The sequence below is a fragment of the Copidosoma floridanum genome, unplaced genomic scaffold, assembly GCF_036245765.1.
Source record: "Copidosoma floridanum isolate Cflo_tuat_1 unplaced genomic scaffold, Cflo_Japanese_pri ptg000012l, whole genome shotgun sequence".
Taxonomy (NCBI): Eukaryota; Metazoa; Arthropoda; class Insecta; order Hymenoptera; family Encyrtidae; genus Copidosoma; species Copidosoma floridanum.
In genome coordinates this window covers 8,156,049-8,170,481 of record NW_028321889.1, presented here as the reverse complement: position 1 = coordinate 8,170,481, position 14,433 = coordinate 8,156,049, and the positions used below count along the sequence as shown (strand labels likewise).

The window sequence follows — 14,433 nt, the reverse complement described above, 5'->3', positions numbered from 1 at the left end:
GGAGGGACGATGAAGAGGAAGAGTTCAAGGGAGAATGGCCTTATTAAGAGGGCGAGAGACCCGGGCGACAATTCACCGGTGACAGAATTATTTTTCTTTTCCTTGGGCATTCTTCTCCTCCCTCTTTTTCTCCCCTTCCTTTTTTTTCAATCACGCTCGCGACTCTCTGGCTGTCGTCCTCCGGCGTAATTTCGTCTTTGTACCAGAGCGCAGCTTATACCCAGCGAGTACTTACGAGACTCTCTCCTCCGACTCGTATATCTCAAAATTAATGTCCGTCCTGGGCGCAGAGCTTTCTCGGGCGCGCGAAGAAGAGGAAAGACAAAGTGGGCGGGGGGTGGACCAATGGAACGGGAGCCGTTGAGAGCGGTGGAACGAAGAATCGGCGGGCAAATTAACCGTGACGCGTACAACGAGCTTTCCGCTAAAACGATTGCCTGCAATCTCCCCCCCGAGCCGAGTGCATAATGTATGTCCTCCTCCGTTTCGAATTCAAATGCCAATTAGGCAAAGTTTTCCCGGAAACGTTTCAATCGAGAAAAAAGGACCCCACGAAGCATGCAAGGGAATATATATATATATATATATTTTTTTTTTATATTATAGTGCACTACGTCCGGCTCCTTTTTAATAAGGGCACTACTATGGGCACTTAGCACTTGGGAAAGGGATGGGAGGGGATAGGGGGAAATTAGGCAATTTTTGCTGCGAGAAGGTCGCCTAAAAACCCTCTTCGAGGAGCATTGCGTGATGAAAAAGCACATGTGAAAAATCACAGAGGTACTTGCCCGAAAAAGTCACACTGGCCGGGAATCGAACCACGGTCTCTCGCGCGTGCCAATCCGCACGACCTAGCCGACCGAGCCACCACGCGCTCAATATATATATATATATACATATTGATGGGCTTGATTATGTTTACCCGATGTCGGGCGTCAAAAAAAAAAGAATCAACATCCGAGTTGAGTTGGCACGCCATCGGCCAGGAGATCCGAGCAAACGGAGGGCGATAAAACATCAACGGCGAATCCATCAGCCAAACGGACAACGGATTTTAATTAAAAGCAACGAAATCACGCACGAGACCGTATACTGTAACTATAACAGCGAGAGGAGGTGATGGGTGAGAAGGAAAATTTCATTTGGACGGATTCTTTCGCGCCTTTTCCGGCTCTCCTTTCTTTTTTTCCCCTACATGTGCGCGCGAACGCGAATAAATCAGCGACAAGTGCTCCGTCTCGGAAGTACCTAAGCAGCCGGGGGGGGGGGGGGCGGAATAGATGGACGGGCGATATCGCGTGCTCGCTAATTAATTAAAATGCCAATTTATATATAGCCCTACGCGGAGTGTGCAACAGCAGCACGTAGGTATGTACATGTATACACATACAAGAGCAAAGCAGGAAAACAGCGCGAGGTAATTAATTTAATGCACCACCCCTTGGAGTGTTGAGACTGTTTTGGAGACTCCCTTGCCGGATCTGCAGGGGCCATAGTAACTCTTGAGCTAATTTTCGTTCGATCCTCCGCTGGTGTATATATATATACATGGAAACAAAGAAAAAAAGAGTGTGCGTGTGTGTTTGGTTTCGATGCACGTGTTTCTCTTGTGTTTTCACAGCCTCGGAGGCGAAGCAAAACGGCAGCGACTCCGATGAAACGAGGCACGAGATAGACGGCGGGGGCAAAGCCCTGGTGCAATATCCGGACAACCTGAATCTGTCCGATCTCTTCTACTTCATGCTGGCGCCGACGCTCTGCTACGAATTAAACTTTCCCAGGACGCAAAGGATCCGAAAGAGGTATTTCAAGCGCACACCCCTCCTTTGTCCCGCCCCACTTCCGTTTAATGGTGTATTTTTAATTATACAAAGCTGCCCGGGCGGAAGATTTTTCGTCGCTACGCAGGGCCCTCTGTTGGTTCGTATGGGAGGAAAAATAAAACAAAAAAAAAACAATTTTCGTTCGTCCCGCGCTCGCCGCAAGATGTGCATATTAATTAAAGTACCGCGCAAACTTTTGCCCCGTTGTACGCATGCCCCGGCCACCGCGTGCATTTAATTAAACATTTTTATTATTTATTAGTTTTCGAGCTCACTTCCTCTTTCTTTTTTTTCCACCCAACCACTCCGTTTCCATAAAATTAATTACTCCGCGCAACTATACTTTTCGCTCGCGCCCCTCGAGTTTTCCAACTTTCAACCTTTTAGCCCCTTCGAGAGTTGCCGGTGTTTTCATCCAGCCGATTGTTTGAGTTGATGCTCGGTGCGTGGCCAACAACAACCCCTCCAAGGGGAGCCTCTTAGCTCGTGAAATTATAGACTCGCGAGAGGGCCGCTTCACGTAACGGGTGAGAGATGTATTCACCGGCTTACCTCCTACGCCGTTGTTCCGGTATTGCGCCTCAAGACTACTCCCCCTCCATTCCAGTGTTTGCCCAAATCCGGAGCAGTTATATGGCTATACTGCAGCGTGCACTTGAATTCTTGCTTTATGCAGTGTATATTATGGGTATATATACGCGCGGTAAGTAGTCCGATGCAGTGCACCGGGGCAGATCGGAGAAGCGAGAATTTCACGGGAGAAATATCCACGTCGATGAATTCCTTCCGATGTAATTTATAATGCCTCCGGCGTTTTCTCTACCCTCTCCGACCTACTCTTTTCTTTTTTCTGCCGCTGCTGTACCGAGCGCGCGTACAAGAGACAACCGAGAAGATAAATTTTTCTTTTTATCGCAATAAAACACGCGCTCGCTCTTACCTTTCCAGCTCCCCCTTATATATATATATATATATACACCCTCTCCCTCCCGTTTGAGGGCGCTTATGAATTATGGCCACGAATATCTAGCCGAGTGCAGGGACTACCTTTATCCGCAATAAGTTTTGCCCCTCCTTGCGGGAAAATAAACGAAGCTAATGCCAACACGCGGTCTGTCACCCTTTGATCGAGTGTATACGTATAGCCACCGTGTACCTATACCCTTTTCGTATCTAATACAGCATATTGTATGATTGTTATCTCACGTTTCTCTTTTTCTTTGTCTTTCGATGCGCAGGTTCTTGATCAAGAGGATCCTAGAGGTCGTCGTCGGATGCCAGGTGGTGATGTCGCTATTCCAGCAGTGGATGATACCCTCGGTGAAAAATTCCTTGATACCCTTCAGCGTGAGTATCACACGTAAATTTTATAAATCTCTGTCACCTGCTCACATTTGGTTTCGCACCCACATGAATGAATAAAACAAAAAAAAAAAAAAAATACGTGGTATGAATTATTCGTATCTAAAATAAAAGTGGAAAAAGAAAACAGAGGCGAATGAACAAATAGGCGCATGGTTTGTCACAATGCAGAGGCACATTTTTCATCTCCCGCTCTGCCCTGGATCTCGTTCCTTGAATACAGCAGGGGGGGCAGAAGGGGGAAGGTGGTAGATTGGCTCGGGAAAAATGACGACAAATCACTCCTTTCTTTTTTTTTTTTTTTTAGATCCCCCCCCCTCGTTTAATCACAGTCCTCTCGTACACACGTATGATTATTCGGTTTCATTCACACTCGGAAAAGTACAAAGTTAACATTCATGTACAACGTTGTGGAATCAGAGCACACACACGCACACAGAGACACTCGTGATGCTATCCGCTGACCGAAAGTATTCAATTTGGGGATGAAATTTCATCTCCGGGGGTTGCCGCAAGCGCCAAGTAATCAGCGAAACACGCGTCCAGAGTGCTGCTATTACTACGCCCTATACAGCCCTGTTGGGAGGAGGAGGAGGAGGAAACTACACAGAGCAATCCTCCCGCCCGTTGGATTTCACCACTTGGCCGCGGGAGAAAGGATCCTAGTGTAGGTACAGCCGCGCAAAGGGGGTGGTAGTCTCGAGACGATGCGTTGCGCCTGGCAATTCACAGCTAAGCCCGGCAATCCACTTTGCGAGAGAGTCGCATCGATACGCACCAACAGCTGTGCCTGGTATAGTACAATGCGAGAGAGCACCCGACCGTAAATACTTAATAACTCGGACGGACAGTTGGCTGGCGCGCGAAATGCACGGCCCGTTTCAAAGTTTCTACACGCCCTCCCTACCCACAACTCTATTACGCTTCCACTTTGCGAGTGCCCGATTATTATAGTGTGTGCAGTCGTATAACGACGTCGCCGCGGTTGCTCGCGTCTCGGCCACTCCCGGCTCGTTGTAAGTCCACCGGCTGACGAGGAGTTTATCACGCTTCGGGTCGTCTGCCCTCGCGCGCCGATTAGGGGGAGGAAAAAATGACGTGTACTACTAATGAAGTGTCGCTCGTACCAGGAGTTATTTCCTCGACAATCTCCAGGACTATAGGTGCAACCGCAAGATGTGGGGATTCCGTGCCAAGAGCGTGACTAGTTTTTATTATGATCGTGGGGGGGGGATGGTTCTCTCATAGGCCCGTGTTATATCGTGTGCCCTCCGTGGATGTACCGTCTCCCGCGCAAGTGTTTGTATACGTACCGCTTCATCCGTTGCGCGAATTTTCAATACTTTGGGGGAAAAAGTGGCTTTTCCCGCGCGGCTCAACGAGAAAGAATCGGGGAAGCGCCGTTTTATTTCCTCGCTCGCGCGCGGCGATAAGTGCGAAATTCGGTTACAGGTGGGTATTAGAGCGGCGCGCACGTGGCGGTGTGTTATCTGCATGGGTCGTCCGCGAGAGAAAAATACCGTACCACGAAAAGCTTTCTGGCACTCCGATCCTCCTACCGTGTAGCTCTCACGCCGCTGATCAGCTTTTCCACCGTCCCTCGTTCCGCTCTCTTTCTCTATTTTGTTTTTTTTTTTTTTTTTCCCCCACACATACACGCGCAATAATTTTCTCAAGACGCTATATACCGCTGTACTGCACTCGTGGCTCTGGTGTACCATTAAAAGGGTTATCGAGCTCTCAAAGTATAATAAGATTTGCGGGATGTACACCCGTGGGAAAGAAAAGTGTTTCCGTGACGTTTCCAAGTAAAGTGCCACACAACAACCCTGGAAGGGGGAATGTCGGACGGCAGGGTCCAATCGAGGCGAATCCCCGTTGGGTGGATTAGTCGCGAGAGCCAATTACAGATTTAAGCCGACGGCGATGGGATATACGCGCGGAACAATAACCCATCGATCAGCCGTCACCTCTGCCGAGCACTTCTCGCGCCGCAAGCGCATCCGATGGATGACATCGATATATATACCTCGAATGGTAAACTATATAAACCTGCGGTGTCTTTTTTCCCTCCCCCCCCCCTCCGGGGAGTGCAGGTACATAAGAAGCTTACGTACCACCTCGCGCTCGTTGATTTTTACAAGACTACGGGAGAGTGCAGCTATAGTACAGCGGTGGGGTGGGAAGGGAGAGGAAAAAAAAAAGAGGGGCGTATAAAACAACAATCGTCTTCGCGTCGAGGTGGGTGGGAATTCTTTCCCGGCAGCCTCGAGTACTCGAGATGAAAGAGGGGCCGTTTCAATTAGCACTGGGGGATTTGCAGCTTTGCGTCTCTCGGCACCTCGTCTTCCACTCCTTCTTTTTCTTGTCTCGTGCCCCCACCCCTCCGTATTATTTCCTCTGCAGGTGCCGCGGAGTCTATTTCTCGGGGGCTCGAGCGGTAAAAAAAAAATGGGGGGGGGGGAATCCTTCAGCTTCTTATGTACACCGGGGGGGGGGGGGGTACAACGTGAACGTCCCCGACAAATTGAAATGACGCGACGCGACAAGATAAATATTATTAAAAGACACTCGCAGCGGGGGCTTTCGTTCTCGCTTCCTACCCTTTATATACGTATACATACATATGCGCTGCACCGATGCTAAACAAACGGCTCTTCCCTGCAGCTCCTTTTGCGAGTGCGGAATTTTTTTTATCACTCGCCGAGCAAAGGGGAACCCTGAATATGCAACGGTATTGTACGTGTATATATATACATGTAGGGTAGCTCTCATCAAGTGCCCCCGAGTCGCAAAGATAACAGAATCAGGGAATTAGGAGGGGGGGGGGGCGAGTTGGCTCTCGGCAGAGCGCGGATGTGATGGAAGGAGAGAGAGAAACGCGTTCGCTCTGACGTAATTAATTCGCGCCCGGGGATATGAAATATCGTTTTCGAGGTTTTTTTTTTCTTTCCCCTGTAACCCACTTTTTTCATCTTCTGAAATTGGGGGGGAAAAAAAAGTGCAAAAAGAAGAGCCGAGGCGTATGTGAAAGAAAAATCCATCGGGCGCGTTCGGCGAGGGATAATTCGATCGAGGGGCCGTGCGAACTTTTTCGCGCGTGTGCGCGCCCTCCCAACCTGATCAAGTAGAAATAACGCATCCACGGGACGGACGCTTCTGTTATCGAAAGTTCCGAGGACAGGTGCGCGCGTAAAAGGGAGAATATGGCTAGGAATTCGAAAGCAACAAAAACTTTGCTCGTCGGCGTGATTACAGGGTTACAACCCCCCCCCCGTTCCCCCGATACCAGTCCGCGGCCGCGAGCAAAGCTATAGTGTTTCTAATTCGCCGCGCCCGAGCTTTGCAGCTTAGCGTCGCCTCCATTTTAATCACGTACCTACTTGTTCGCACGTGCGCGCACTGCACGTATGTGTGCATTTTCTATGGCTTATATGCCCTCTCTTGGGTGAGGATTAATGTAATAACAAAGCTTACGCTTGTATGTTTCAGAACATGGACGTCGCCAAAGCCTCCGAGCGCCTTCTCAAGCTGGCGGTGAGTTTTCTATACGTGCACAATGTACATCATATTTATGTGTATAACTAGTATATATATATATATATATATATATATATATATATATATATATATATGTATTTATCTGGGCGACGGAAGCTTTCTGGTGCGATTCTGGGCGAGAGTGTGCGTTTAATTTGATGAGGTGCTAAAATAATTTGATTGTCCAGTGGAGGTGAGCCGTTGATCATAGGGAGGGGGAAAAAATTTTTAATTTCCACGGACGGAGATTAGATTACGATGGGTGTGTGTGGGAAGGGATTCCTAAAAAAGTTGGGCGAACCAAATTATCTCGATCGGCGCACATATTTTATACGGGATTGCGAACGCGTCGATGGAAATTGAGTTATTTTAAAGTTTAAGAGGAAAGGAGGGGGCAAACTACCGCCGCCAATGGGATTTTCCCCACCTTCTGAGTCCTCGGACGAAACAATACTTGCCGCTTACCGTCTTCGGTAATCGCGTTTTCTCGCTTGGACCACCACTTGTCAAAACAATTTGTTACCTACGGCGATTGGAATGCGATTGGACGAGTTTAGCGCGACAACGGACAAATTAGGCGAGCACTCGGAACAATCAGTTTATAGACGCATACCTATATACACACACAGTTTGCGGGAGATTTTTTTAAAATCACCACGAGTATAGAAGAGCTGCAGGAAGTTTCGAAAACTTGATGAAAGGAAATCTAATCGATGAGGTAGTGCTAATTTTAACCGTTAAAAATTGGTCGAGTTATTTTGAAAAAGGACACTGATGCTGTGGAGTCGACGATTTAAGACCATTATTATTTGATTGGTACTAGATTAAATTATTTAAAAAGAGCCGTGACCACGTTGTTTGAGAATACTTTCTGCTCCCAAAAATGAAGGATATCGTGGGGTAACAGTTTGACGTAGAAAAATGTTTCCACAATGTCACCAGTACGCCGTGCAATTAGAAGATCCCAATTGAGGTATCGCGTATGTGTACAGGAGTCGAGAAACGGGACAGGGTCCCCGATGCGGAGTAAGGAAAAAAAAAAAAAAAAAAAGAAAAAAGAGAGAGAAAAATAACTGGGTAAGCCAATCGAGCGTGCAAACTCGACGGAATATCCGCAAGCCGGCCCGCGTGATTAAAAAAATCCTCCCCCTCGGTCGCTAATTACCATCGCAATTTTCCGACTCGCAACGATTATCCGTACTCCGTGGAGCGACTTCAGAGTCCTCCCTCCTTTTCGCCGACAATTGCAGAAAATTCTCCACGCGCTCGAGGAATCCGGCCATTGTCTCGAGCCTTGCCGAACGAACGGAAAATCTTGAATCGCAGCCGCGAATCGACGTACCCTCGACTCCAGCACCGATAATCCCCGGCCATCATCAGCGATTTCTATTATAACACAAATCTATTCTCGCGCCCACGTATAATATGTATATATATTTCACTCTAGCTTCAGAGCTGCTCTATATATATGTGGAGGAGTCATTAATGCGAGAAACAAGAGCCCGAAGCGGGTCGATCTCATCCGCGACACAGTCATGGGTATTGAATTTATGAATATTGCATCGAGCGAAGAAGAGGAATCCACGGCTGTGATCAAAGGGTGCTGCGCGTCGTTAAAAAACGTGATTCGTCGCCGTCGTCACCTGATGGGCTCGCGCTCAAAGAGAACCGATATTATATGTATCCAGAAGAGAGAGAGAGAGAGAGGGAGACTCGCGCTGTTTAATCGATATTTCCCGCTTTCTTGGAAAAAGAGCGGGACGCTTAGACGGCGTCGCTTCTTCCGTATGGCGCTTTGGCGAACAGTCGTTCGACTCCTCTCGGAGAAATTGAACGGGGGATGAACAGGACATCGCAACTTGAAAAAAAAAAATATAATAATAATAATAATAATAATAATAATAATAATAGTAGTATAAGGCAGCGCACGCTCGCGATAACGAGACACACGTGAGCCGAGAAATTCACTTGCCGCGGTGGCGACGGGGCGTCTGGTGTGGGGGTAGGTCGGGGGTGGCGCACGTCTGAGCCGCGCTTGAATTAAAATGGGAGAGCTGTCGCTACTTTGTCCATGTGCTCGGTCGGGAGGGAAAAAAAGGAGGTGGGTCGTAGAAATACGTGGAGCCGGAATTTTCGCGGCAAGTGGGGGGGATGGGGGGTACATCTGGAATGTGTCTCGTGTGTTGGCCGTACGTGTGCAGGGCCTAAAGCATCGCGCTGAACACACACACACACCCACAACGTGGAGAGGAGAGCCAACGTAGCGTGTATAGCCTGCAGACTGAAAGTTTGTCGTTCTGCTGCTTCATCCTCCTCGGCTTGTTCGTCTTCGTCTTTGTGGTATCGGCGAGCTGGTTCTCCTTCTGCACCTTGCTACCTCGCAAAAGACGCTGCGCGCGTGTTTTTTTTTTCTTTTTTTTTCCCTACCTCGTCTCTGTGGGCAGGGGTAAAAAATCCCCGTGTCCTGTGCTCTCTTCGCTGGCTTTTGTCGGGGGAGTGGGTATAGTAGTGGGCACGAGGAATATAAGGGAAGGAGGAGGTAGTAGGGCTGCGGGGAAGAAAACGAAATTAAAACGTCGGAGGAAGTTTTGCTGTCCAGGATCGTCTGCTTTTCTTCATCCTCTCCTTTGCTGTTTTATACCTCTTTTTTTTTTTTTTTTTTTTTTTTTTTTTTTTTTTTTTTCTTCCGCTGTTGCCGCTGCTCTTTTGCGGCAATGCCCCGCGGCGAAGGAGGACTTGACCGCGTCTTTTTGCTCGGTGTCCTGGTAACTTTATGAAACCTTTGACGGGAGGGGGACGCCGCCACCGATCGGAACAAAATAACAACTTGCGAGTGCTCGTCGAGGGTCGGCGGCTTTCGCACCCTCTGCCGTACACTCTGCGCCGATGCTTGATCGCGTTCCGATGGTACGGGCTTCATCAAAGGTCTGCCAACTGTACAGTGTTTTTTTCCCCCCGTTTTTTGTCTCATGTAAATTTCAGTGGTAAGATGAAGGCACGAGTTGCAAGTCACCTCCTGTATTAGTGACTGAAAGATCAATGTAGTGATTTTTATGCGTTCATCGTCAAGGTTTTTTGGTTTTTCGAGTCTAGAGAGGACAATACAAAAGCTCATTAAGTACATTAGTATACGACCAACAAATTTTCATCTATATCGTCGAGGCCATTAAAAAAACATTTTTTTTATTTCCTACATTAATACATGGGTGGTTATGGATATTATTTTATCTCACGATTCATTCAAAACTGTTGAGAGTCAGTTTTTATTTGATTCCATGAGTCGTCAGCAAGCACTTAAGAAAGGATGCATCAACTTAGACGGTTGAAAATCACTTATTTTCAATAACAATCATAGGGTGGCAAGCGCGTAGCTTCGTTGAGTGTCCGGTTGAACTTACGGCGCGATGCACCATGGCGTGGGTGAAATTTTCATTAGCGTCGAGTTTAATCACCCCCTCCCCCCCCCCAGCAAACGAAAAAAGCGCCAAATCACGCGTGCGACGGATGTACCTACGCGGCGGAAAATTTGCATTCGATTAACGAGCACGGGATGATCGATAACTATACTGTTATCGCTTCGGAAAAACACGTCGTTCGACTCTGCTTCCATAACGACCCGCGCTGCTGCGCGAAAAACGTCGGCCGGGAGGAGGAAGCTCAATTATTCTTAATAACGCAGCGATCGGCCGATGGGTATGGGGGAACAAAAAAAAAACAGCCACCCCAAGCACGTAAAAGATGCTACGTGACTGGAAAGCTTCTCGTCCATCCGGAAGATTATACGTACATTACACGCATGAGGACTCTATATATGTGTACATATTATACATTGCCAATATGTGATGAAACAAAAAAGTCCCTCGTGTCCTGCAGATACCGAATCACCTAATGTGGCTGTGCTTCTTCTACCTCATATTTCACTCGTTTTTCAATTTAATGGGCGAACTGCTGCATTTCGCGGACAGAAAGTTCTACTGCGACTGGTGGAACGCCAACAACATCGACACCTTTTGGAGGACGTGGAACTTGCCGGTACACCGATGGGCCATCAGGTATGATTGTATTCTTTATCCCCATTTTTTTAATGCTACACATGATTATCGCCCGAGATTGTCCATACACCGTATCGATTTAAAACGCAAATCAGCGGACAGTTTTACAAAGTCGCGGGCACTCGTCTCCCTCCCCCGAATCCGAAATCTCCCGTCGATCGACGGCACACTGTATACACACACGCTGAAAATCACGTGTACCTAATTCACGTTTATTTGCCGTACGGGCCGCCGTTCAAACGACAAATAATCGAACTAACCGGTCTACCGAGCAGAAGCCACGCGAGGACCCCCCCGATGGAAACAAACATCATTCGGACGATGTTAAACACTGCAGGGGCGCTATTTGACTTCAAACGGGCGCCGATTCGATATCAATGATTCATATAAGTGATCGAGTGCGAGCCTCACGCGTACACATCGACAAACAGACGCATGATTCACCGGTCGCTGGTCACACGCCATTGGGCCGTCGAACATCATACACGCGCTCGTGGTACGAATCGGCAAGCTTTTTTTGCAAGTACGAAAATACCCTGGATGGTATATATATGATAACAGCGCGCCCGAGCAAAGAGGGAAAAAAGTGCAGTGTGTATTCTCGATGATCCCAAGGTATGTATGTTGTTGCTCCGCGCAAATGGCCGGGGGGCCATTCGGGTGAGGGATGCCCGGGCTGAAATTTCTCCGCGACTCTCGGCTGTGTACTTATTTCGCGAGAGCGACGGGTAGCTCATCCTCCCTGTGCATAGATAGGGCCGGCGTTTATTCACACTGTGCAGGGTACTGGCAAGGGTTTGCGTGTAGACTGGCACGTAGCCACGCGCTAAAGTGCGCGGGAGAATCGGAGTAGCGCAGTGCTTCTGCCGTCGACGGGAGCTTTTCAAGATCGTAATGGGAAAAGCCGATACGCATCTCCCAAAGCGACGAGTCTCGCTGTTTATCTCTCCTTATACCCCGTGCCCGGAGGAGCGAGAGATCGCGATGACGTACAGCGCGCACTTGTACGCCAGTTTTTCTTTTTTTTTTTTTTTTTCTTCTTTTCTTTTCACCCCCCCCCCCTCCTTCCTTTCGCAGCTCTTGATCCTCTCGGCTGTAGTTTTAAATGTCGTTAAGCCCGTTGATGAAATCGCCCTCCCGCCGTAATTAAAAGTCACACAAAAAACGAGTAGCCGTCCCTATCTCTCCTTTGACTGAAATATAATTACAAGGCTCCTGCCTAGTACATATTATAATTAACGCGGGGCGGCGCGCGGGCGCGTTAATGCGTTTCGGGAGACGTAAAAAGCGGGAAGCGCCTACGCGTGAATCGTATTAACTCGTGTAAAAGCCAAGGGACCCGCGCTTCCTGGAGACACGTGAGCTGTTTTGGACGGCTCTTTTGTCGGGTGCAAAGACGTCTATATGCGTTTGTTCGCGTTTTCTTCAGAGAAAGATTGTTTTCTCATCATCGGAGTGATATCTGATGTAGGGAGCAAAAACGGGGTAATTTTCATCTCGATGGAGCTTAATTTTAAATTTCTGCTTGCGGGTGAAGAGTGGGATAATATTCATTAATGGCCCTGGCAGCGCTGACGCCAATAACCGTGGAAGCTCTTTGACTATGTATATATGCATGGGTAATGGTGTGTACGTGTATATATATATATTGATACCCACGTAGCTGGGTAGGATGGGATTATAGATGCGATGACGATGGATGATGGAAATGAATTTTGCAGGCACTTGTATCTCCCGGTGCTGGAGATGGGCTACAGCAAGAGTGTCGCCAGCATAACGGTCTTCTTTATCAGCGCCTTCTTCCACGAGTACCTTGTTAGCGTGCCGCTAAAGACCTTCAAGATCTGGGCGTTCATAGGGATGATGGGCCAGGTAAGCTGCGATGGTATGGTGGTGGTGGTGGTACCGCCACCCTCGAGCGAATTACTCATACTTTTCGATAATGCGGGTGCCAAGGGTGCCTTTCTTCTTCGCGCGTCTTATTACCCTCGAATTCGATCAAGCTGCTTTTCGGATCTCGCGGAGCTCCCCCGCGTAAGGGTATTTATTAATCGCCGAAACTTTTTCATCGCGGCTAACAAATGGAATTTGAAGGGTTGCCCTGGAAAATCCCTACGTCAGCGCTGATTTATTTTTAAGGCTCTACGAAGTAAAAAAAAAAAAAAAAATTTCTGCCGGCAGATTCCACTATCGATCCTGAGCAAGTACGTGCAGAAGCACTGGGGCGATCGCTGGGGCAACATCGTCGTCTGGGCGAGCTTGATAATCGGACAGCCGCTCTGCATCATGATGTACTACCACGACTTTGTCGTCACTCACTTTGGCGACGCCCTGCTCGAGGATTACTCCGTCGTGTGAGGAGCATACCGTCGGACGTCTTCGCATTCCTTCCCCCCCCCCTTCCTTTGTTCGCGCTCGTGGTGATGGCACAAAGGGCGGAATTCGATTTTTGATGCAATAAACCGCGAGTAAATGGTTTTTCGTCTCGAATCACGCGCACTGGGCGTCTACACGATGAATTTTTTTTTTTTTTTTTTTTTCCTTTTAACTTTTACTATTTTAAACGCACACGTGCACTTTTGTTTTCAAGTGAACTTATCGCGTGGCTTGGTTTTTAATTATCTCGTGCAATACTCAGCGATGCTGACAGCTACGGGCAATCACGTGTGCGTGGAATTGATTTTATACAAACGTATACTTTTGCAGTGGTACTTTTATAGCGATTCGCGAATTCATGCGAAACGTTATTTTCGCTCAGTTGCAGAGATCAATGAACTGACGAGCGAATCGAGCGTGGAGTTTTATAAAGGTACATATTATATATATATATATATTTATACCGTAGCTTGAAATAGAAATTTCGATGAATTTTTCACGCGTAATTACGCGTACTACGTGAGTGCCTTGATTTTTTTTATTTCGTCCAGTCAATTGTAACATATCAAAGGTAAGCCAAGCTATTTAATTAATGAAATGAAATGTGGGATTTCTCGCGTAAATATACGCGACGACATAAAACTACGGTGCAAAGCACATGAAAGGGAGATAATGTGATTGAGAGCATTTTTCTGTTAGAACTTAAGAAACTCGAGAACAGCGCGACGCTATGGAGTTACCACGATGTTCTCGGTTGTTGTTGTTGTTATATCTCTTTTGTAATAATTTACGTCTCTTTTATCTCCTTAATGTTTTTTTTTTTTGTCGTAATTCTGCATGAAAAAGCGCAAATGAGCATCGCAGGGTGTTTACGTCCATTGTTACATTTATACCACTATTTTATGATGTGATTCTTATTGTTATTCGAGTGCGTGAGTCCAGTATGAAAAATCCAAACGACTCCCGCACACTGAAAAAATATAGCTGTGCGTAAAAGAAAATAGCCAAGTGAACTTATTTTGTTATCAAGCATGTGAGGAGCTCATGTATATTGTATACACATATAAATACATATTTTGTTGAAATTTGTCTTCTGAGTGATCGCTTTACTGTTTCCGCAATCCTCCCCCTCTGTGTACCAATCCTGCAGCCCCTGTTATTTTTCTCGCCAACCAATATGTAAAAGTGACGTCGTACCGATAATGGTAGATTATTAGCATTATTTTACGAACAACAAAACACAATAAAATCTGATTTTTTTTTTTTTTTTTTTTTTTTTC

At 47.3% G+C, this 14,433-nt stretch overlaps 1 protein-coding gene across 2 annotated transcripts in view; it reads left to right on the top strand.

Moving 5' to 3' along the window:
- mdy (diacylglycerol O-acyltransferase) overlaps positions 1-13,605 on the top strand; it is a 46,869-nt gene extending 33,264 nt beyond the window's left edge. For both annotated transcript variants that reach the window (XM_014357256.2, XM_014357255.2), the window contains 6 exons: positions 1,622-1,802; positions 3,062-3,170; positions 6,678-6,722; positions 10,599-10,777; positions 12,499-12,649; positions 12,959-13,605. In XM_014357256.2, the coding sequence (XP_014212742.1) occupies positions 1,622-1,802; positions 3,062-3,170; positions 6,678-6,722; positions 10,599-10,777; positions 12,499-12,649; positions 12,959-13,135 (842 nt within the window). In that variant the 3' untranslated portion in view covers positions 13,136-13,605. The remainder of the gene's footprint in view (positions 1-1,621; positions 1,803-3,061; positions 3,171-6,677; positions 6,723-10,598; positions 10,778-12,498; positions 12,650-12,958) is intronic.
- The last annotated feature ends 828 nt before the right edge of the window (positions 13,606-14,433 follow it).